General features: G+C 60.8%; 1 protein-coding gene across 2 annotated transcripts; it reads right to left on the bottom strand.

Annotated features, from left to right (window-relative positions):
- Positions 1-793: 793 nt before the first annotated feature.
- CFAP45 (cilia and flagella associated protein 45) lies at positions 794-24,272 on the bottom strand. Of its 2 annotated transcripts, none has more exons than XM_025420717.3 (12): positions 24,212-24,272; positions 18,787-18,912; positions 16,198-16,334; positions 14,001-14,145; positions 13,611-13,781; positions 12,541-12,719; positions 10,744-10,873; positions 7,140-7,286; positions 4,882-4,995; positions 3,971-4,164; positions 1,333-1,557; positions 794-997 (listed from the first exon to the last, which is right to left on the bottom strand). In XM_025420717.3, the coding sequence occupies exons 1-12, from the start codon at positions 24,212-24,214 to the stop codon at positions 919-921; spliced, it is 1,650 nt and encodes a 549-aa protein (XP_025276502.1). In that variant the 5' UTR covers positions 24,215-24,272; the 3' UTR covers positions 794-918. The 2 variants fall into 2 exon arrangements, with proteins under 2 accessions (XP_025276502.1, XP_025276501.1); XM_025420716.3 differs by lacking the exon at positions 24,212-24,272 and adding an exon at positions 23,783-23,820.

The following is a 24,272-nucleotide window of genomic DNA, read 5'->3' as shown; positions in this document are numbered from 1 at the left end:
GGCAGGGTGACACCGTGGGGCTGGGAGCCCGACGCAAGCCTTTTCCCCCCGGGGCACGCGTACAGCTCCTCCCTGGACCAGCCCTGCAGCCCACAGGGAGCCGGTCATCGGGGTGCTTCCAGGAGGCGAGGCTAATCCTAAAGGCCCGAGGAACGTGGTGGGGAGCAGCTGGGGGGGCGGGGGGCAGACTGGCCCAGATGGGCGCTCCACCGGGCAGGCCGGTCGGCCGCACGAGCCCGGCCGCGCACCCAGCCAAGGCGGCCCCCAGAGGGCCGAGCGAGCGAATGAAGGACGGAGCGTTCGGGGGACACAGGAGGTTTCTACCACAGGCAGCAGGGGCCGCGGGGCCAGCGAGGGGGCGGCTGGCCTGGGTGAGGGGCGGGCCTGGGGTGTGCCGGGGGCACGGCGGGTGTCTGTGCTGCGGCCCCGGCCTGCGGGGCCCGAGAGGGCAGAGGGTGGGTCCGGGTGCTGATGCGCCCCCTGCACAGGTGCCGACGCCGTCGCGGGTGGGAGCCCGGCAGGAGCCCGGCCTCTGCAGCCCCAGCCCCTCCTGAGAGCACAGCTCCAGCCCCCGGCCCGGAAATGCCCCTGAGCTAGGCCCGAACCGGGAGCAGGTGCGCCACAGGTGGAGCATTTTGGGGCCCCCAAAAGGCCGGGGAGCGCGAGCACCCTGCATCCCCTGCCGCCGAGCATCACACCGCCCGCGGCCCAGGCCCCCGTAGCCCACTTGGCTCACACCTCAGCACCCCCACGCTCCCTGGGCCACAGCCCCCCAGGAAAGCTGGGCTGTTCCTTAAAGAAGTAGAATAAATTTATTCTGTAACTAAAATGTCTTGGTGAGCGGCAGCCACGGACACCCCGAGCCTGGGCAGGTCCTGTGCCCCGCAGGTGGGCGCCCCTGGGGACACGCAGCACCCCTCAGCTCACGGAGGCAGGTGGCAGGATGTTGGCTTTGCGCTCAGCCTCGATGCAGTACTTCTCGGGAAGGCCGGTGGCTCTGCGGGGGGATCGCGGGGCAGGAGTGACAGGGGCAGCAGGGCGCCGGCCTCGGGTGGGTTCACACGACCTGGGGACAGCACCCCCACCCCCGGTCCCACAGTCCATCCCCCAAACACATTCCCCTGTGGGCCTAGCACCCTAGCACCCTGCCTTGGCATTCCCAGACAGCCGGGCAGCCGGGCCCCCGAGCCTTCCACCGCAACCCCCTCAGGGGGAACTGCCCGTTCGAGCTCCAGTCCGGAGAAAGGGCCCTCCCAGAGCACCTGTCAGCGCCCCGAGCCCCTGCCCCCCACGCACCCCGCCCTCGGGCCCGGGGACAGCAGGCAGGCACACCTGAGCTCTTCGATCTTTTTCTTCTTGATGTCATCGATGCGCTCACGCCGCTTCTGGGCCTCCTCTTGGAGGCGCCGGCCCTCCTCGAAGGTGGCGATGCGGTCCTGCACCTGCTTCTGCTGGTTCTCACGCACCTGGCGCCGCAGCTCGTTGGCGTGCCGCAGGCGCCCGGTGGCCTTCCTCTCCTCCTCCAGCCGCTCCTTCTCAATCTGCTCTCTCTGCGCCCTGGAGGAGGGACGGGGTTGCTGAATGGCCTGGGCGGGGCGGCCAGCGGGGAGAGGCCCGGGAGCCTGCTGGGGGGCTTCAGAGACCCCGGTCCTGCACACTCCCCCCACCTTCTGCGGCTCCGAGCTCAGCCTCAGCCAGGCCCCGCACCCGGAGCATGGGTCCCCACGCTTGCTTTAATGCTCTTCAGGCGCTGTTTAGAAATTCTTAGGGGCCCCTGGGGAGCTCAGTGGTGGAGCATCTGCCTTTGGCCCAGGGCGTGACCTCGGGGTCCCGGGATCGAGTCCCACATTGGGCTCCCTGCATGGAGCCTGCTTCTCCCTCTGCCTGGGTCTCTGTCTCTCTGTGTGTCTCTCATGAATAAATAAAATATTTTTTAAAAAAGAAATTCTTACTCCTTTTCAAACAAGGGATCCCACATTCTCATGAGTTCACCAGGCCCCACAAATTACATAGCTGGCCTGTACTCGGGGTTTCACCCGCTGGAAGCCATGACCCCAACTCTTCTCCTGTAACGATGCACCGCTCCAGGCCCCTAGCCTGTCCTGAGACATCCCTCGTTCTCTCTCTCCCTCCCTTCCTTCCTTCTTTCCCACGAACAATAATAATGGCAACAACGCAACCGCAGAGGGGATGCTTGGCAGCGAGCAGGGCTGGCGTCGGGGATGCTAGCTCTCCTACTTGCGGACGGGTCGGGGGCAGGAGCTGGCGCCCGTGTCGCTCAGCGCTCCTAATGCGCCCGCTCTGCAAATTCCTTGTAGGAGCCTCTTCCCAAGGGGATTTTCGTGGGCCCCAATATCCCGGGGAAAGCAGTCAAGGTGGGCCGGACAGGCTCCAAAAAACCCCAAATAAAATGTATTCACATCTTGGGGGAAACGCTCGCTGAGCTGGGCCACTCTGAGCTATCGTCTTAGCTCTTTCTCGGCCTAACCAACATATGGAGGCATCTCGGGCGCGGATTCCTCGCCTGCTCCTCTGCCCTGAGGGTGCTGGTACCCCAAGCCAAGCTCCCCAAAGCTCTGTCACCTACTCATTTCCCTCTGGCCAGCCCTCTCCCCAGACCCAAGAAACCACATCCGCTCGACTCTCAGTAACCCCTGTGCACCTCCAGGGGCCCCTAGTCCGTCAGGAGACCCCCGCCGACGTCCCCTCCCGTCTCCATTGAGACTCCAAACCCCGCTGCTCAGGCACCTCCGTGATAGCTGAAGCTTCACCCTTCGCCTTGCCCTTATCTTTTCCTATGTAGAGAACGGTGCTTGTTGTTTCCCACCAGGGTGGAAGTGGGTGGAAGCAGGTGGAAACGGGTGGAAGTAGGTGGAAGCAGGAGCCCACATGTGTCACTCGGGGGCCTCTGGGCTGGCAGGCAGCAGGAAATCTGCATGGGGAAGAGCCTGAGCCCTTCACGGGGCTGGGGCTGTGACCTCGGGGCCGCCTTAGGACCTGGGAGGCTCCAGGTCCCGTTGCTGCCTGGGGCCTCACCCCGCCCCCCGCTCCAGGGCATCTGTGGAGGTGGAGCCTGGGTCCAGGGCTTAGGAGAGCTGGGGAGGGGAGGCGGGGGAGGGCAGGCCCACGGCAGGCCTCCCTCCAGAAGCAGGAAGCAAGTACAGAGGCCATCCCATCGGGGAGGCCGTGCTTTAGAAGTAGGCAAAGCTGGATTGCTGGCCAGGCAGAGACGCTCCTGGCGCTTGAAGACACCCGCCCTGGTGGTCACGTGGCCCCGGAGACACCAGGTCTAGATGCTAACCCAGAGCATCAGGAGAAGCTCGACGTCTCCGAAGGGCTGGTCGCGCTTTGCTGAGTGGCTAGGCGCAGGCTCCGGGCAAACGAAGCAACGGAGGGACAAATGGGTCAGCGGAAGAGCAGGACCCCAGTCTCTGTCCACTCCTGTGCATGAGGTCCTGCTGATGGCAACACGGATGTCCGAGGGCACGGAGGCCGGAGAGAGCAGACACCGGAAGGCAGGCTGGTGCCCGGCGGCGGAATCCGCGGGCCCTTAAGGAAGCTGCCTCCTGCAGCAGGTTTCCAGAGACCGAGGTGCGACCCTCGAGGGCAGGGAAAGCCACTGAGCCGATGGGCGCCGCAGCTAGTGGGGACGGGCCGGGGGCCCCCAGAGGGGCCAGATGGGCACTTGACTGACGCCTTCAATCCTCCAGGATAAATAATCCCAGTAAGACCCAACTCCTTAGACAAGTCCAGGTGCTATTTTCCAAACCCCTGCTCAGACACCTCTTGGCTCTGAATCCCCGTGTGTGAACACTTCAGCTCCGTCCATCGAGGAGGAAGGACTGCGCTGTCCCCGGCAAGACAATCGCACGTCCGTCCGTGCACGGGCCAGCGAGCCCCTCGGCGCGCCGTGCGGGCCGCCCCTGCCACAGCACGAGGAAAGGGAGCCAAGGGGCTCAGCCCCACCTACCGAAGAATCCTCTCGAACTCATCCCGGTCCCGTTGCACCTGAACGGCCAGAGCATGCTCCTTGAGAGCCACCTGCTCCAGCCGGCTTTTGCGCAGCTTGGCCTCTGTCTCCACCTTCTTCTGCGCGTTTTCCTTTTCCTTTCTGCGCCACTCCCTGTCTGCAACCTCCTGGTTGCGCTTGGCCCGCAAGGCATCCTGGGAAAGGAGAAGGTGGGGAGCCCCGTGAGGCTGTAAACCGACCTGGGCGCCCACCAGGCCGCGGACGCGAGGAGAGCCGCGAATCTCTGGCAAGGTTCTTGCCGGAAAGGGCACGTGGAGCCTTGGACAACTTTGTGTTTGGAAGATACCCTGCAGCTTCTCAGCTTGACCTCCCTCACCACCGACCCCAAGTCTTGCCCTAACCCTCCCAACACCTCCAGGAGGTCCTGCGGTCGCCTTGCATTTTAAAAACTGCTAATGATGGGGCCTCAGTGGATGAGCATCTGCCTTCGGCTCAGGGCGTGACCCCAGGGTCCTGGGATCCAGTCCCGCATCGCGCTCCCCGCAGGGAACCTGCTTCTCCCTCTGCCTGTGTCTCTCCTTCTTTCTCTGTGTCTCTCATGAATAAATAAATAAAATATTCTTAAAAAATTTAAAAAAATGATAAAAACTGCTAATGCTGGAGACGCCACATTTCAGTGATTAGTTAAGGTCGAAAGCTCTTTACATAGCAGCCAAAACCTTCCCCTCAGACCTTGGGCACATACACGCTGCCCCGTCCTCGCAGCCGTGGCACAGGAGGCAGCACCCCCTGCACCCCCAGACCACTCAAGCCTAGGTAAGCTGCACCCCTGCCTTTCGGGTCGGTTTGCAGGCTGTCAGGGTGGTTAAGGGGGCCGGGGAGGCCCCGGGAAGCCGAGACCAGGTAGGTACCTGCTCCGCCTGGTAGTCCTGGGCCTTCTCCTGCATGGCCCTCAGACGGGCGATCTCCTTCTCTTTCTCCCTCCGTATTCGCTCCTGCTCAGCCTCAAACTCGGCTTCTCGAGCCTGCCGGGGACAGAAGGTCTTGTAGCTCCCGTTGCCCCAGCCTCGCAGAGGAGCAAAGTCCCTGGCGTGGTCTATCCGGTATGTCCCCCTGTATCGCTCCCTGACTCTTTTCAAGGTCAGGGCAAAATACCTAGCGATGCATGAATAAAGCCAAGCGGCGTTACCAACGGCTTTGTCCTTGAAGATCGCTGCCTCCTGCATGATCCCAGAGGGCCCCTATCACGTGTCGTGAGACGGGTGTTATAGGTGTGGGAGCTGCCATTCACGCACGTCAAGAGTCCGGCCCACGATCGCATAGCCAGTCAACTACCAAAGAGGACCTGAACGCCAGCGTCCCAGGCCCGGCCTTCACGCCCCTCCCACCGCAGTGCAGACCACGTCTAAGTAGCAAGGCCCCTGGGCCGCGGTTCTGGAAGGAGCCACTGTGGCACCTGCCTGTCTTGTAAAGTGCGGCAGGTGGAAGTTGTCTCATTAGCCCCCAGGCAGGTGGCCCAGCGCCTCTGGGCCGTCCCCCTGCGGTCGGCAGCCGTCAGTTAGCTCCCCTTACCACCTCTCTGAGCGACGGGACGTACCCCTAAGATCTTCCCAAAGCCGGCCTCCCAACCACCGCTCTTGGTCGTCATGAGACTAACGGCTTGAGTTGGGTGGAAGCGTGATCCCCCATCCAGAAGGACCCGTGGCCGCCCTTCTCCCTGCGCAGGCTTCCGTGCCGCCCGGCGAGCTGCCTGCTTGCGAGCTGCGCACAGGCGGCCGTGTGGCCAAGCCGGCCTGGGTTCCACGGCGCCCTGGATGGCGGGGCAGGGAGGTCTGGAGGCTCCCAGCACCCACCCCTGCCCGTGGCTCTGACGAGGCAAGAACAGAGACCACGGTGGGGTCAGAGATGGACTCGGGGTGTACGTGGTCCCTGCAGCGGGCTGTGGCCGTGCCCAAGCCCGAGCCCCTCTGCGGTTGGAGCCCTTTCCCGGCTCCCCTTCCTCATCACGCCTGGCTCTGCACAAGGTGCCAGGTGTCCCCCGACAGCTGCTCGCAGCTCCCCGTCTCCTCAGCACCTCATGGACCGTGAGCACCACGGCCAGCAGAGCTGCTCCCCGGCTCCTACACGTGGCTCGTTACCACCGCCATCGCCCGTCCAGGGAAACCGTAGCTGAGCTCCGCGCACTCCACAGTCCCTTCGGCCCAGTTTCAAACTGGACGCAGGGTGAAGCGTGTAGGACACCTGGAGTCGGGTTGACCAAGTGTCGTGCCAGCGCAGGGAGACCACACGGAAAGCACTTGGCACAGGGCCTTTGCACAGTCTAAGCACCCAACCAACGGCAGTTGCGTGATCCCGACTGGACACCAACCGCCCTGGTCCTGTCTTGCCTTCTTGCTCTGTCACCTGCGTGTCTCACCCAGAAAGCCAAAGCCAAGACCCAAGCTGTGGTCTGCTGTTGGAGTGGCCCGTCATCCCCGCAACGGAGAAGTACGCCGCGTTCTCTGTCACCAGGGAGCCTCGGGATTCACGGGGGAGGCGGGAGAACCAACACGTGAGGGACCCAATGATGCTCGTGCCACCTTCAGCCCTTCCCACCCCTTTGAATCCCGCGTTCACTCCATCTAGACTGGGCTGCGAAGCTTTTCTTGCCCTCCCGTCCTCGCTGACCCCAATCACCCGCCACTCAGCCTGGCTGCTGAGTAAGTCCGCGGGGCGTCTCCCTGTCGCCCTGTGCCCCACGCTGTGCTCCCGGCTTCCCCGGCGACAGCAGCGAACAGAAAAGCCCTACGTTCAGAGTCTAGCACCCAGTACAGGACTCCCGATCTGGGAATTTCCACAAAAAGTTTATGGAGCTGGTGCCCCATGATTCCCGGGGGCGTCATTACGCAAAGCTGTGAGGAATCCGCAAAACTGTACTTTCCCGAGAGTTTCCACTTCCCTCCCGGCCTGCAGCTGACCCTCATCCAGCTTCTAATCAAAGGTGTTAACGAGGACGTAATGCCCTAATTTGGGTGTCTGCTAGGAACCAGCGGACTGGCCAAGATGAGGAGGAGGAGGGGCATGAATTGGGGAACGCTCGCGTGGCTTGCCGAGCCCCTGGATCTCAGCCTCCCTCTCCCCTGACTCGGGTGCCGTTCGTGGCCCCGAGTCCCGGGCCTCAGAAACCTACCATCTTCTTCTTGGTGAACTCCATGACCATCTGGTCCGCCAGCTTCTCCTGGGCCAGCAGCTCTGCCTTCTGCTTCTGGTTCTCGTCATTAATGCGCTTGATCTCCGCTTGCATCTGCAGTTTCTGCTGCTGCCTTTGCTCCATGTCCTGCCGTCGGAGGGAAGACAGCCTCTGAGTCCAAGGGGCCCAGACCAAGAGACCTGCCGACGCCGTCTGCGGCCCGCTCCCCCCCCCCCAGCCCCGCAGCTCTCTCAGGCGCCACCAGTGACCCCTCGCAGCCAAATGGCCGGGTCTGCACCCACTTGCCATGGTGCAGACGAGCTCTCGGGGAAGTGGAGGCCCTGAAAATTCCGACCGGTGTCTCCACGTGTCACGCCAAGTCCTGCCCCTTGTTCCTGGTCTTTCCTCCTGCCTCCAATTTCTTTCCTTAGCCAAGCCCTAGCTTCTAGTCTCTGGTCAACAGCGATGATTTGAAATAATAAAGTATTGCCCTACTTGAGTATTTTCTACTCTCTGGCCATGTTATATAGCCCATCTCCGAAACCCAAATATGTCCCCAAAGCCTGAAAGGTAGAACCTGTTATCTGCCTCATGGAGATGGAGACACTGAGGCCCCGACTTGTCGTGTCGTGACGGCCCAAGGCCATCCAGCTAACAAACCAGAGCCGCAATTTTGAAACCTGGTCTTTCTAAGTTAAAGCTCCAATCCTCTCTGGAAGGTCACCCCTCAACGTCCAGTCCTCTCGTCCTCTCTGAGTCCCCTCTGCACTCAGGACGGTGCCACACCTCCTGGGGTTTGGTTGTGCGCGGCCTTGTGGGTCCTCATTCCTTCCTGTGTGCTTATCCGGCCCCCGTGTCACACTCCCCGTCCTCCCTGCCAACGTGAAGCCCAATGAGAGGAAAACAGCAAATGCTCAACAAACAGGGAAGGGGCGAGGGGACCAGAGTGAGTGGCCTGTGAGAAAAGGTGAGAACAAAAATGGTAGACGGGGAAAGACGATGCATGACGGAGGTCAGGGTACCGGTGTGGCAAGATCCCTTCTAAGGAAGGAGCCTGAGCCTTTCGAAGCCCCTGCAAGCACACCCGAGCTTGCACATTCTCAGGTCACAGCTGAATGTTGTGCAGCCGGCCTACCCATCCACCCCCACCCCCCCCACCCCCCCCACCCCACCCCCCCCACCCCGCCAATCGCCGCCACAGGCCTCCGAATTCTTGTAGCCATCAAGTCCCCCTCCCCCCCCCCCCCCCCCCCCACACACACACACACACACACACACACGCTGCTTCCAGCTCCGTCCACTTCCCAAAGGCTCCGCCCCCCCTGGACTTCCAGCCCGTCCTCAGCCCTCAGCCCAGCTTCTGCCCTGACTTGTCCGAGGCAACCGGGCCGGCTCTCCCGGAGCTTGACTCACTTGACTCACAGCCATGATTCAGGGCTGGGGAGAGGGAGCTGACTGCCCCCCCACCCCGGGGCCTGCGGGCTGTGGGCCTGCCTGCGTGTCACGGCTGCGGCACCGCCTCACTCTCCCCTGCCTACCTCTTCACTCACCCCACCTTTCCCACCTGGCCCGCAGACTCTCCCCTCTGCTTCCCCTTCCCCTGTCTTCCTTTCCTTTCTACCTGCTTCCCCCCCCCCCCCCGCCCCGCCCGGTGCCTGCAGATCTAGGCCTGCCGTGCTTGCCCCTGCTTGGTTTCAGGCCACTGACCAGCGCACCTGCGGACCCCTGGTCTACAACATAGACACAGCCGCATATTGCCTGGCTGACTTCTTCGCCTATTTACTTGCTTTTCAGCGTGTTGGTTTTGGTGGTTCACTTAATTTCCACCTCCCCGAGGTGATGGGGCAGGTCTGAGCTGGGGGGACACAGGTTCCCACCTTAAAGTCGCCTGATAACAACACTTCCTAGAACCTTGGGAAGTGCCCATCCAGACAGCCACAGAACGACGGTGCACACCGTGTCACGGTGCTGACACATGGACACCTGGGACTGTGTCAGCAAGCCACCAAGTCCCCCTCCTACAATCTAGGTGTCCCAGTCTTCCCTCCCCGCCCCTTCCCCGCATGCTGAGCCCAGACCTCCCCTTCCTGGCTCTTTCCCTTGCTCTCTGGCGTCTTGGCCCTCGGGCCCCCTCCATGAGCAATCCACGAGGCTACCTGCCCCCCCCCGGCCCTTCCTGACTCTCCAGGTGCTCTTCCTCTCCCTCCTCCTCACTCCTGGCTCCTCGAAGGGCCCTCAACACCGTGTAACTATGAGGCTGTCCCTGGACCCTCAAGGCACCCCCGCCCCCCATCACCACCATCCAATCACTAGGAGATGACACTCATGGACCAACTTAATTGTCCATTAAGTCCGTTAATGGGGGGAGGGGAGAAAACTCCAACAGTACAAGCCCCACGAGGAAATAACTTGACAGGTCAGAATGGGGGACACTCAAGTCAAGTGGCCTGGGGGCCTCAGCACCCCCCACCCCGTGCCAAAAAATGCAATAAGGGAGGGAGGAAGGAGAGAACTCTTCTGGGTCAAAGCAGACGAAGGAGGCTTACGTGATTGCAAGGCAGGGACGTGGAATGGACCCCGCGTAGGAGAAAAAAGACGACTGAAAACGCATTTTTGGAACAATTGGGGAAATCTGGCTGTGGATGAAGTGTTGAACGATGTGACTGGAGTCTGTTTTTTATGAGGGGATGTGATAACAGTACTGATGCCTGGGAAGAGGAGGCCTCTGCTCTGCAGAGACGGGGGCCAAAGCCCCTAGAAGCAACGTGTCTGGATATCGGCAACTCGCTGCCGCGTGTGTATGTGCCCCTCAAAGGGACGAGCCATGAAGGCACGTCACAGTCATGGAATGTGAGGGAGGCACGGCTGGGGGAGACGCAAGTTTTTCAGCTTGGCTGCGGGTATAAACATTCTCAAAGGTAAAAAAAAAAAAAAAAAAAAAAAAAAAAAAAAAAAAAAAAACCACGCTCAGGGAGGCAGAGAGAATAAATGCCCCAAAGGCTCCTGGTGCAGAGGGGCCCGTGGGCCTCGCAACAGACCCGGGCAGGCAAACAGAGGCTCCTTTGCATCTGCTTAGCTTAGCTCGGGCGGGAAGGCCATCATTTCTTTTGCAACGGGTACGTCTGTTCATTTTATTTAGACATAATGGGGGGGAAATGGTTTGGCTCCTCCACACAGCTAACCACGCTGAGGGAACAGCAGGGAGCCCGGGCCTAGCACACGCTGCTGTCCGTCTGCCGAGTGCGTCCCACCCCTCGGTGACTGCGGGAAGGCTACCGAGCACCCCCGCGGGTACGTGTGCAAGGCACAAGCTTGCGTTTGCCCTCTGCGTCCGCGTCCGCGGGTGTGCTGGCCTCAGACCCCAAGTCCCCAGGTCGGGGCGGAGCTGGGGGGCGGGGACAGCATCTGTCCACATCCCTGCTCGGTCCCCAGTAGGCACCGTGGCCAAATGAACGTTCGACACCGTGATAGAGGCTGATGGCGACTGTGCTGCGAAACCATCACATGCCTGACGGGAAAGCGGTCCACCCCCGGCACCCCCAAATCTTGGAGAGCTGGGTCGCCGCTGCTGATGGAATTTGGCTTTGTCTGTCTGGCCTGTTACCCTTAGATCCTCCTCCTGGAGCTGCTCCATGTACTCAAGCATCTGCTCCTTCTCCTGCTCCCGCTGCTCGGCAAGCAGCGACCGCTCCTCCTGGTTCTTTTCCATCTGCTCCACAATGTGCCGTCTTCCTCTAGGACGAACGGGAGCGAAGGGCTTAGACACCCATGTCCACGTGCCTCTGCCCCCACCTCCACCCAAATAACCCCCAAGACTGGAGGCGTCCCGGGGACAAAGTTGACCAGCGCCCCGCAAACAGCGCTCCCCTTCGTGAGCCCAAAGTCCTCTCGAGGGGCGTGAGGGGGCCGTCCTCTCTCTCTTCGAAGCGCCCCACCTTGAAATTTCCCTTCTTCATTCATTTGCCCAGGAGTGCGCCCCACACATGCACTGCTCCTCTGCCTTGCCGTGTGTAAAGAGCTTCCGACATCCCACGACCTCCCAAGCCCTCCCGGAACAGTCACGGGGACCTAACGTCCTCTGCCAGCTTCACGGGGTTGGAAAGCCCAGGGGCGTCGGCTGGCGCCGTGTCCCGCGTCCCACCCCCACTTCCTCGCCGTGTGGCTCAGGCCCTGTCCCGCCTGCCACGGCTCCCGCAGCGCAGGTGCACGGGCTGGCGCTGAGCAGGCCTCTCGGCTCAGCGATGCCCCAGGTCGACAGTAAAGAGCAGAGAACCGGAGTCTACAATCAGCAATGCTGGTGACTCCCCGTGTGTGGTCGGGATGACTGCAAACTTAGAAGCATCCAGACCCCATGACGGATGAGTAAAGGCTACGGGAATGAGAGAAGGCACGGGTCAGGGCGAGATCGAGAGGGGAGTCCCGTCCAGGTGGAGCCCTTGAATGGCTTCCTGACTCCAGATGAAATACTTGGGAGGAATGAGCAAAGGAGTCCGGGAGCAGGGCTGGGGCTCCGTGTAAGGACCAGCTCAGAGCCTTCGGGCGGCCTAACAAGGCAGAGATTTTTCTTTAATTGGAGCTGTTTATGCAGAAGATGAAGAGTCACTTAGCCATTAAATTCACATTTACAGGGAGCCGACCGCGGCCTGCCGGGAGCCTCCTGGAGGTGCAGAGATGACTGGCTCGGGGCGGCGGCATCGGAGGGGGACAGCGTAACGCACACTAAGCAGTGGGTGTTCGGGCCCCGGGACACTGTGATTCGGTAATTCACCCGATCCGGTAAATTTACTTGTCCTTTTCCGCAAAAGGACAGGGACTGACTTTATCACCTTAACGCGTGTGAAGCACCTGCCGCGGGCCGACCGCAGTGGGGGCGCGGGAGCTGGAGGAAGCCCAATGAAACCCTGGAACCCATCAGAAACCCTGCCCCATGGGCACACGTGCCAATCCCCCCAGCCACGTGGAGAGCCCGCTCCTCAGCGTCCTCCGGGGAGGGCCAGGGAGCCGCCATCCGTCCTGCCAGAGGCCAAGCCCCGCGTGGCGGGCGCGGACGGGAGCTGCCAACCTGCTGCTTTCCAGGGGAGGTGACAGCAAAGCCACAGGCTAAAAGAAGAGAAAGTGTCTTCCAGGGGGAAAAGGAAAGAGGAGAATATTCAAAGCGGAAGGAACAACAAAAGCGCAGTCTGGGTGCTGGGGGCCCCCGGGGTGGGGGGGACGCCGCGGGGAGGGCGGGGTGGGGGGACGCGAGGCTGCGCGGCCGGACTGTGAAGCACCCGTGACCGTGCAGGGAGCAGCCTCGCGATCGTGAGGCCCTGCAGTTCTCCAGGCGACGTCTCCGTGAGGCCGGCCGGCCCTGGGGACCCGTGGGAATGACCGCAGGGAGATGCCAAAACCAGCTCCTTACCGGATTCTTTCCTCCCTCCTCTTCCTGTCCAGGTCCTCCTGCCTTTGAACCGATTTCTGTCGCTCCACCTCCATCATCTGATCCAGCCGCTTCTCCTCCGCATCCAGTTCTCTTTGAATCAGCTGCTTCTCCAGGATTTGGGCATCCCGGATGGCGTGGCACTTGGCGTTGAGGATGATCTGGCGGGGGACAGGGTGGCACCAGCTGTAGGCACGAGGGTAGGGAGGGACGCACCATGGGGCGCGGGAGTTGGGGAGAGCAGGGTACCACACGCGCACGGCCACACGCAGGCCACGCTAACTCCTCCTGGGCTCCCGCCACACGCCGCTCTGTGCAAGGAGAAGCCACAGTAGCCCCTCTCGGGGTACCGGGTCTTCGTGTTTGGGGGTCATGGGTCACTCTTGGAGAATGCGAGGGAAGCCCCGGGCTCCGTCCTCAGGATGCACCTACATACATACACATGGAATTTCCAGAAAACTTGAGAGGTTCAAGGTCCCCCTTAGGGACCCACGAGCCCCAAGATTAGACCCTGCGTTCTACTCCTCAGGGAGACTAAAGCACTCACGCACAGGCCACGCCACTAGACTTTTAGGCTGGAAGAGCCCGACATGACACACCAGGGGACGGCCAGCCCCGAGCAAGCTCTGGAAAGCAAAAGGAGGCACAGGCCTGTCTGCCTGGGAGACAAGGTGGGGGTCGGCGGGGTTCACTTGCTTGGGAAGGGAACCACACGCAAATGAGAAACAAACCGGGCCCCCGACTAGACCTCAGGCTCTGGGCTACGGGAAGCACCTTGGGGGGCATCCGGGCGGCTGCGACTGAGCCACCAGGACAGAAGGGCAGGCAGGGCCACGCTGCCGTCACCCTGCGCGGTGGCCTCACCGCTATCCTTGGACACGGGAGGTGAGGCCCAGGGAGGGTGAATGACCGGCAGGCGGCGAGGCCAGTCCCCAGTCCCACCGGGACCTCAGCCCCTCACCTGCCCCCCCCCAGGGCATCCTGCCCCTAGGACGCGGGGGGGGGGGCGGGGGGGGCGAGGCCGAGCTCCAAGGAGGGAGCCCCAAGGGTACCTTGCTCAGGTCCTTGAGCTCCTCCTCCTGCTCCAGGCGCAGGCTGTTGGCCCTCTGCAGGAGGCTCTGGGCCCTCTCCCTGGCCACCTCCTCCAGGTCGCTGAGCTTCTTGTTGTTCCTCCACACCATTTCCTTCTGCTTCATGACCTTCTTGCGGGCGGTCACCGCATCCTAGGGGACAGTGTCCTGGGTGCTGCCGGGCCACCAAGGCCATCTGCTGCGACCCCAATGTGCCTTCACCCACCAGCTGGGAGAACCAGAGTTTCTTGGCCGGCTCCCTGCTGCTCCCACGCCCCCCTGCGCCGTGTCTGGTGTCCACGCAGGCCCAGACACACACCCCCCTCCCAGAGCTCCCCTCCCCCTGCGGAACCAGGGCGGGCGGGCAGCTACCACGATGGCCTCCTTCTCCTTCCTTAAGGCCTGCTCCCGGGCCTCATGCTCTTCCCTGGTCAGGACGTGGGACGCCCATTTGATGCGTGCAAACTCCTCGGGGCTCATGATGAGGGACTCTCCGGAGGGATCCTTGGTGGGCACGCTGCGGGGGGATGCACCATCAGTGGGGAGCAGCGGGGAAGCCCTCGGCCCTGCGCTGCAGCCGGGGCTCTGCCCTCCTCCCCCCTTCACCATGGCCAGCGCCCCACAGTGCCACCCTGCCGGCAGGAGACGTCACCCGCGGCACCGCAGGCCCACCCGGGAGGAGGGGCCCTGGCCAAGGGACCGGCCACACGGAGACATCCTAAAGACTTCTGCTGATGGGTCTAGCGCGGAGGTCACCTTCCCTGCGCCACCATCAGAAACCCTGCCCCATGGGCACACGTGCCAATCCCCCCAGCCACGTGGAGAGCCCGCTCCTCAGAGGCCCCCCACCCTGCTCTCACGGCCTGTGTGCAGGACCCCCCCCCATGCAGACTCTGTTGGCTGCCCAGCCCCGGCGCCCTGCTGCGCCCAGAGGGAGAGCCCAAACCAGCGTGGCAAACGGTACTTTACAAAGTGGGGGACCCCTGGGTGGCTCCGTGCTTGAGCATCTGCCTTCGGCTCGAGGCCCGGGATCAAGTCCTGCATTGGGTTCCCCGCAGGGAGCCTGCTTCTCCCTCTGCCTGTGTCTCTGCCTCTCTCTGTGGCTCTCATGAATAAATAAATAAATAAAATCTTTAAAAAAATAAATAAATAAGAGCTTATTCCTCAAGGATGACATAAAGAGGGCAAGGGGGACGCCAGACAAGGTTGAGACGGATGCTGTGAGAAACCTAAGCATCCCTGTCCTGTCCGGCTGGCCCGGAGAGAAGCTTTGAACCCTAAATATTAATTAAAATCTCTGATCAACAACAGTCAGAGGCATGGCTGCGGACCTCTCCTCCGAGCCGCCCAGCGCATTCAACAAACCAAGAGCTAATTATACTGATTACAAACAACTGGCAGGCACAGAGGATGGAGGCAGGAGCAGCAGGGGCCGGAATCACGCTGCTTCTGGGTGAGGCCGTTTAACAGGGACACGGCAGCCAGACGCAGATGGTCTGAGGCAGGAAGTGAAACCTCATCTCATAAAACGCGTGTGTGCGTGCGTGTGTGTGCGTGTGTGCGCGTGTTGTGGGGGTGGGGGCTGGGCCGTCCGGGAGGAGGCCTGAGTGAGTGGACCCAGGGCTGGGCCTGGGAGCCTGGGAGCCAGAACCACCAGGACTCACCTGCTTGAGACAGCAGGACTAGCCACCCCCCAAGGAATCCACCCTTCCTCCCTGCCCTCTTTCTTCACTTCCCTCCTTCCTCCCTCCCTCCCTTCCTCCCTTCCCCCTTCCCTTCCCCCTTTTCCCTTCCCTCTTTCCTTCCTTTCTTCCTCCCTCCCTCCCTTCCTCCCTCCCTCCCTTCCTCCCTCCCTCCCTTCTTCCCTTCCTCCCTCCCTTCCTCCCTCCCTCCCTTCTTCCCTTCCTCCCTCCCTTCCCTCCTTCCTCCCCTCCCTCCTTCCTTCCCCCCACAAGTGGCTGTGGGACACAGCCGGCCAGGCCATTTGCTGCTGGGGCTAAGTGGACCGCGATCCTGGAGCTGTGTCCCTGCCACGCTGCCCCAGCCCGATGACACAGACATCAGAAGGTCCGGAGCTGGGAGGACAGTTCCCACTGCTGAGCTAACCCTAACCGACGGCGCAAGGGGGCAGCTGAGTCAATCCCAAAGGAACCCAAGAGCCCAGGAATTTCCTCCCGTGGCCTGAGAGTGACTATTAGCATCCGGTCCGCTTCCCTTACTGCAGATTCCTGCTGCAGCCAGGAGTTGGCTCATTTGGACCATTGCCCTTCACCAGGAGCGCGAAGGGCGGCTCAGAGAGGACTACCAAGCAGGGACCCTCTGGCAGTGTGGGGGGCCCCCTTGCAGCCCCGACTCGGGGAACAGGAAGAAGTCGAGGATCCAAGAATGGAGACAAGAGGGGCAGAAACAGGAGAGGCCAAGACAGCAAGGAAGGAGAGCAAGGACGCGAACAGCAGCGATGAAAAGGATGGAAGTGGGGCCGAACCATGAGGATGAGACCAGAGAGCACACATCGGGGCAGAAGTGCAGGCAGGGACGCGAGGCCAGGGTGCTGCGCCTGGGCACTCACATGAGCTCCCGGACCAGGTCCCGGGTGATGAGCTGGATGGTCTCCGGCTTGTGCTCCAAGCCCAGGGCAGTGAGACTCTTCCGGATGGCATGCTTATCTCGGAGGAGCACGATGGGACTGTCACTCTGGGCCGGAGGCTGCAGGGTCAGGAAGGACAGCTTAGAAGCTGGTCAATCCCCACTTATTCAAGGGTAGCCCCCCCTTCCCTCCACCCTTCCAGGGGCACAGAAGGCTGGCCGGGGCCCAGGCCGCGGGACTGCCGAGAGTTGTGGGGGCACTGAGAGAGCTACACCATGCTCTGCCCTTGAACGTGGCTGCGTGAGTTCAACAGAGACCAGCTCCTCTAGAAACAAGGCTCCTCCGTGCCTTCTGCAAATACCCTGGATGGATGGATGGATGGATGGATGGATGGATGGATGGATGGACGGATGGATAGATGACAGATGGATGGATGGATGGATGGATGGATGGATGGATGGATAGACGGATGGATGAATGGATGGATGGATGGATGGATGGATGGATGGACGGATTGATGGATGGATGGACGGATGGATAGATAGACGGATGGATGGATGGATGGATGGATGGATAGATAGATGGATAGATGGATGGATGGATGGATGGATGGATGGATGGATGGATGGACGGAGGAATGGACAGAGGGACGGATCGATGGATGGATGGATGGATGGATGGATGGATGGATGGATGGATGGATGGACAGATGGCTGGATGGACGGATGGATGGATGGGTGGATGGGGATGGCTAGTGTGTGTCCATTCCTGACCTAAAACCATCAGGAATGAACATCTGGGGTCTCTGGGGTCTCCTCTCTCCATGACTTAGGAAGGAAGAAATCATGATCTCCCTTGGGCCACACCGCGGTGTCAGATAATACAATTTGTTACAGACTCATCCAATCTGTGATATTCAGGATTTTTAATCCTTCCTTATGATTAACTTACTTTGGTCCACCCCCCGACCCCCCCCCCAAAATCATACAGAGGAGGTTAGAGACCTGCCTTTACATGGAAGGTGGTGTGGAAGTCCTGGAGTCAGAGCTAGCGGTCATGCATATTAAATGCACGATTTTTTTTCCCCAAAATGTTCCAACCGTGAAGTAGTCAAATAATAAGAAAATGAAACCACTTGTTTCAGGAAAACATTGAACACAGGAGAGAATATGATTTGTTGTGGACGCAGCGACCGTGACCCCGGGTGGAAGCAGGGGGAGGCCTTGGCAGCGGACATCCCTTGGTCCGGAGCTCACTCGGCTCGATGGTCCCCAGCGTGCTACTGCCACCTGGCGTCCATCTGCTTGGGGGGGGGGGGCGCGACTCAGGCGTGACACAGGCCACTTCTGCCCCCTGCTGCCGGCTCAGAGACTCCAGATGCCCCCCCACCCCAGCAATAGGGCCAAAGACTCGGGCAGGAACAGGGGCATCTCCGCCTGCCCCTGGGGCTGGAGACCTCGGCCATCTCCCGACCCTCATCTCTGTCCCTGGAAGACACCCCACGGGCCCAAACAAAACCTGTCCGTAAGTGACAGTGCATTCCCTCGGTTCTGTCCCTGTGGGTAGGAAACCTGCAGCAGATGGGGTCACCAGATGGAGAAAGGAGCCGTCTTGAACCCTCTGGGAAGTCCTGTTTGTTTGTTTAAGATTTATTTATTTACGAGAGAGAGAGGGAGAGAGAGAGACGGGCGACTGGAGTGAGGGCCGAGGCATTGGGAGAGGGAGACGGGATCCCCAAGCAGACGGGATCCCCAAGCAGACCCGCCGGGCGGAGCTGGAGGAGGGAGGAGGTGGGCCTGATCTCACAACCCTGAGATCACACCGGAGCCCAAACCAGGAGTTGGACGCTCAGCCGACCCAACACCCAGGTGCCCCTGGAAAGTCCTCTTGGGCTCAGGGCGAGGACAGGGAGGAGCACACACGTCCGCTCGGCTCCTGCCGCCTGCCCGCCTCAGAGGGGTGCACCCAGCGCTCCCACGGCTCCTGGCGTCTTTCCCGTCCCCCCCTTTGTCCCTGTCTCTCGCTGTGCTCTCTCCACGTCCCCTTCCCGTTCTGTCCTTGTCTCCCTACCTTCTGCACCTGCCGTGTGATGGAACATTTCGGGGCGTGCTCTAGCTAGCCCCCCTTCTCTGCCCGGAATATGCTGTCGGCCTCCCAGTGGGGACAACACTGCCCGTGAAGACCTGCTGGGGGTTCCCAAAGCCAACGCACCCCGGAGGACCTGTGGTTTGCTCCGATGCTGCGCTTGGACAGAGGGTCGTCCACGAGCTCGGTTGGCAGCCCTCAAACGTTTTCATCCTGGGGCACCCACTGGGCAGCCATCTGCTCCCTGCAGCAGAGCCCCCCTCGATGTTACCACAGATTTTAAATGAAGGTTGCAGGGGTGGAGAGAGCCAGGCACCCCTGTTCACCTGGGCCCCACTGGGTGGGTCCAGCTGCTCGGTCTCCCTCAGAGAGCCACCCGGGAGAGGGGACGGCCTGCCCCGTGCTAGCGTCACCCTGAGCGACTCCAGCCTGGGTCACTGCCTCCAGGGCCCGGCTCTCGGGGTGGGGGGTGCTGGCGAGCATTACCTTGGCACCTCCAAAGAGGCTCTCATCCACCTCGGAGCTCACGGCTTTGGTCCGATAGCGAGTCCGGTTCCTCGACCTGTTGGAAGTGGTGGAGGAGGAGCTCAGGACGCCCGTGGTGCTTAGCGGCTGCAGGGAGAGGCAGAAAGTTCGGGCCATCAGCACCGAGTTGTCTTCTAGGCCCTGGGCAAGTGCACACCGTCCAGCCCGTGCTGGGGAGAAGCGGGTGGGCGTGTGGGACAGCCACGGACGGAAAGCGCCGTAAGCCTGCAACGTAGGAGACGTAGGAGACGCGCCGCAGAAGCAGGGGGTCCTCGGGTCGGAGCCAGCACACCAGCTCGGGGAGGAGGAGCATCTCCTCATCCCAGGGCTGAAGGAGGCCAGGCCATCATGCACGGGACAGAGGGAGGCGATGGCAAGAGGATGATGCCTTGTCCTCTCGGTCCCAGTTTCCCACCACGACACTCTCTTGTGAGGCCATCGGCGCTGCCTCCCCAGCAAAGGAGCATCCTCTGCACCCCAGGCCTCTCAGCCTCAGCTCTGAGCCGCCTTTCACTACCAACACGACAACCTGACCTCCTCCGTGTCTCCACGAGCTCTCAAGGTTACGGCAGGGACCAGAGGACACTGGGGATGGAAAACCACCTTCCCGCTGCTTGACACACTGCGGGCGCCCAGTAAAGGTCAGTGGGTGGAGGGTGAGTGATGGCCCCCGCTATCAGAAAACTGCTTCACGGGGTCCACTGTGTGCCTTCCACTCCTGGGACCCCTAAAGCAGGCGCCCGACAGCTTTGAACCAACCAGTGTCTTCCTATATCTGGAGAATTCCTCACCCAAGGAGTTGACGTAAGGCCCAAGGCTGGCTACACACACTAGGAACAGCAGCCACGCGCCTTCTGAGCCCGGGCAAAGGGCCTCGGCTTCACCATCAGAGGCCCTGAGCCAGAGGCCGAGAGGCAGCGGTGCCAGCCATACCCAGCGTCTGGGGCCGTGCTGATAAGGCCGCCGCACCCCACAGAGCTGCCAGCGCTGGGCCTGCAGCGGTGCATCAGGGGTCCCTGCCAGGCCAGGTCTGCCTTGTGGTTTTGGCTCTGGTTGCAGCTTCGGGGCTTCTGAGCACAGTTTCCCAGCCGGGGGGCGGGGGGGGGGGGGGCTCTCCACAATCCCCTCGGGACCTGCCCCCCTCCCCAATCCTTAAATTACAGTTCCAGCTCCGTCACCTGCAACTGAGCACACCGGAACCACCTCCGTTCCCCCAACCCAGCTCAGTCCCGAGACAAGGCTGTCTCCAGGATGTGGCTCCTGCGAGGACTTCGGAGCAGCTCCAGCTGCTGATCCAAATCTCCCTCCGGGAGAGCCAACCTGCCCCACAGGTTCTCTAAGCTGGGATATCTCGGCGGCATGAGCTACACACTTGGGGTCTCCCAAGCCTGGGAATCAGCAGCCGCCAAGGGAACAGGGGAGAGAGGGAGATGGACCCGGTCGCTTCAGGCCACTAACCCCTGGATGCTATGTTCTGCTTTGTTTTGTTAAGATTTTGTTTATTTATTCATGAGACACAGAGAGAGAAAGAGAAGCAGGCAGAGGGAGAAGCAGGCTCCACGCGGGGAGCCCGACACGGGACTGGATCTCAGGACCCCGGGGTCACGCCCTGGGCCCAAGCAGGTGCTCAACCATGAGCCCCCCCCCGGGGTGTCCCTGGGCGGCGCGTTCTGAAAGCTCTCTGGGATCTGCCCTGCCCGACCAGACGCCCCGGCACCTGTTGCACCTGCACCAGGTTTTCCCGCAAAATCAGGAGATTATCCCCCAGGTGAGCGCTGCTGTGTGTGTGGTTCCCCTCACTCCTGGCCCCGCCAGCAAGAGGCTTACGGTGGGAGCCTCCCCGTAGGGCCTCGGGCAGCCCCGATACAGCCGAGCAGGAAAGCTGGGGTTTATTAAAAGGTAAATATAGCAGCCCTGAGGACGCCTAATAACAGGCTCTGAAGGCTGTTCTGTAGTTACTGGTGAGCAACTGCTCCCCTTTCCACCAAAAATAGAATAAGACGAAATGAATAGAACCTTCCGCAGGTGGGACTGAGGGAAAGCATCGGGAGGGAAAAGGCAGGAAGACCCTGGATCAGCAGGCAGGTGTGAATTCTGCAGGGAAGGAAGCACACAGCTGTGATGCCCGCACACAGTGGGAGCTCAGCGTGCATTTGCTGAAGAATGAATAAGAGAAACCAAGCGCGAGGGCCACTTCCCCGAAGGAGCCCGACTCCAGGCCACTCCCCAACTCCACATTTTCCAAATCACTGTGGCAAATAACACAGCGAGAGGGCTTTGGGATACAGATGGGAAGGATTATTGTGGTTGTGCATGTGTTCTCCTGCTTCTTTCCAAGCGCTCCTGCCGCTTTTCCCTTCGCTCAGGTGTCCACTGGGCCCACGGGCTCCTGCAGGGCTGAGACCCAGTCGCCTCTCTCCTGCACCCTCGTACCCAGGTCCAGGGGAAGTCACTCAGGAGATACTGTACTGCCTGAGCCTAGAAGTCAGAACAGAGGAAGGAAAAGAGATGACCACAGAGAAGTGGCCACCAGGCAGGGCAGAGGGAAACACCAAGCTCTCTAGGGTTGGGTGGCTGAGAAGCCTCGCCGGGGGAAATGCTGACTCTGAAGCCACAAGCCACGCACCGTGGCTAGGAGGGCCGCTCTTGCCAAGAGTAACTACGGAGATTAGGGAGGTCACTGTGTAAAAGCACTAGAAAAAATGAAGAACCAAGCAGAAATGGAAAGTTAGATCCCTCTAGGCCAGAGACGGTAGCCAAACGCTCCTTTCAGGAAGTGAAGGGCCGGTTTTACTTCTGGCATGTGACCCAACAAACATGCCCACCAGGGTGGGCAGCGCCTGGCCACCAGCCTGCCTAGTCCCACTGGGGAAGATGAGGACGGGGGATGGATAAAGATGCCAGCCCGGCTTTGATATTTTCATCTTGCTGACCTAGCTGACTCCCTCTCTTCAAATACCATCCCACCCCAGGACCGCAGGAATTTGGCCACTGCTAGGAATTTGGGGAAAGATCAGCTGGTCAAGGGGATGAGTTTCACTCTGTCATCGATAGAGGACAATCTCCATAATACCCTAAGTTTTGAAGAAAGCAGATTAGAAGAAACAGGTAAGTGCTCCTGCGAAAAAGTTTGTTTGGAGGGTACGCACCCCGAGTGCCTATTAAATGAATGTCCGCCAAAAAAAAGGTTGAACAGAAATGCGGGGTGAGCATTATCTTAAGATGGTTCCCCTAGTGAATAATTTCCTGCAGTTGAGTAGGTAATTATTCGTGTAGGTAACACACTGTATTTATTTGAAAACAAAACTGGGCCGCGGGCCTGCAGCCTGACTCTGGACACGGAAGAGGGCAGCGCTTACACACCGCAGCTCTGGGCGCCCCGGATCCAGTGCATGCAGCTCAAATCCGGTGAGACCGAGCTGCCACTGGGTCGGCGCAGACAGCGACGGACTTTCCCTGGCGTGACCGTAACACCTGTCCACTGAACAAAGAAGACCTTGCCCGTCCTTTCCTGGACGTCCTCTCCCTGCTGCGATCCAGTTCCCATTTTGCATACGGTCACCGCGGGCTGGCAAATGCAGGCCTCCAGCTCTTTCCCTGTCTGTGGACTTTGGCTGCCAAGAAGGTGAGGATGCCCGTGCACCAGGCACCTGCCTTCTACCGCGTGATCCACTCAGGGCACACTCCTTTCCTCAAATGGGAGACAAGGTTGGCCATGGGGTGCCGCCATCCAGAGGTGGCTTCCTGGTGAGCTCCCACCCCTCCTTCTGGAGGACTGTGTTATTCAGTGTTTTTGTAAGAGTCCTGGAAATCTGCTTCACCCTGAGCCCCTGACTCCCCACCGCCACCAGCACCTCCCCCCACTCCTCCAAACACTCTTAAAAGCTAGTGAGCAGCAACACACACACATACACACACGCATCCTGCCAAAGGGCCGAGATCTCTAACTTGGCCCACTGGCCTCTCAAAGGTGCCCGCAGGCCCAGTCCTGTCCAAGGGCTCTCAGGGGGCCTCGGTCAGCAGGCCGACACCTGCCCTGAGTGGACCTTCCACGGGGAATCCCATCTGAGTACCCTCAAGCCCACAAGCCTAGCCTAAGTGCAATTCACTGATTAATTTGCACTTCAAAAGAGCACCTGGGTGGCTCAGTCAATTGGGCATCCGCCTTCAGCTCAGCACCTCCTAGGGTCCTGGGATTGAGTCCAGCATCAGGTGGGCTCCCCACTCTGAGGGGAGTCTGCTTCTCCCTCTGTTCCTCACCCCACTCATGCTCTCTCGCTCTCAAATAAATAAATACAATATTTTTTAAAAATAATCTGCACTGGAAAATATGAATTTTTAAACAAGAGAGAAAGGAACTAACAGTTACCATGTGTCCTTAGATGCCAGCTGTGATGCCAGCTGTGACGCCAGGCACGATGCTAGGCCCCCACAGACAGACAGCCTGACTTACACGAAGCACTGCGGAGAGCCCGGATTAACTGTGCACCATTAAATGGAGCAGTGAAAGGGGATCCCAACTGCAAGAGCGTAGGGAGTCCTCGGGAATTGGGAGCTGCTCTTTGTTGGGGACTTGTTTGTGTCATAATTAACAAAGCTCTCCTGAAATCCCTGCTCAGGAGGATTCTGAACCCCTAGGAATGCAGCATGACCCATGGGCACGCGACGTGTCCACAGAACAGTCAAGGCACCGCTTTGGCCCTCTGGTGTGCCCCGGAAAATCTAAAGTTACTTCCAACACCCCAAGGCTCCAAGGCCTACCCTGGGTCCCTCCTTTATGCCTCAGGGGCCAACGGTCCTCCCTGGGACCCAGACACTTCACAGCTCCTCCCAGGCCGGGGCGCTTGTCGAGGACCCTCGCCACTGCACCGTGCTTCCCACCCCGGGGACCCCAGGCCCGCAGGAGCGGAGCAGACCCAATGCCTCCTCCCCGCAGTCTTTCAAACCTGGTACCGACCTGCCCATTCATTCACTCACAAGGACTTGAGTACCTCCTGAGCGAGCCAAGACCTGCCAACAGAGGAGCGCTAGGTGACCCCTGCACTGGCGCTGGCTGCGGCACCGGGCAGGTCCTAGAACCCCGCGTGGGGCCTCCCCACCGGCGGCTGTCCCGCATCCCAGCAGCCCCAGCCCTGGGGGCCCCCGCCCGACGGACGGGAAGAGACGGTCCCGCTCCCGCGACCCCACGTTCTCAGGCCCTACAGACCGCACCCCGAGTCCTCCCGTGGACCCTCCTCGGGACTTCCCTTGCTCCTCCTAGGCGTGTCCTCCTCGCTCCGGGGCCTCGCTGACCCCAGGCGCTGACCCACCTCTCCCTCCCCAGCTGCCCAGCTCCCCGCTCAGAGCCCCAGCCCAGATCCGCTCCCGGCTCGTCCCGGGACCTCACCATCTCCGCGCCTTGCCGCCTCTGCAGCCCCCACGCCGCCCTGGCGCTGGATGTTGATGCG

The sequence above is a fragment of the Canis lupus genome, chromosome 38 (assembly GCF_003254725.2).
Source record: "Canis lupus dingo isolate Sandy chromosome 38, ASM325472v2, whole genome shotgun sequence".
NCBI classification, from domain to species: Eukaryota; Metazoa; Chordata; class Mammalia; order Carnivora; family Canidae; genus Canis; species Canis lupus.
The sequence above is the reverse complement of the archived record's forward strand: the minus strand, read 5'-3'. Positions and strand labels throughout refer to the sequence as shown.

Coding starts and splice junctions, on each gene's coding strand:
- CFAP45 (XM_025420716.3), bottom strand. Junction 7,287..10,743: donor TCCAGGAGGAGGATCTAAGG/GTAACAGGCCAG, acceptor CTCCGACGGCAG/GACATGGAGCAAAGGCAGCA. Junction 4,165..4,881: donor AGGACTACCAGGCGGAGCAG/GTACCTACCTGG, acceptor CTCCTTTCCCAG/GATGCCTTGCGGGCCAAGCG.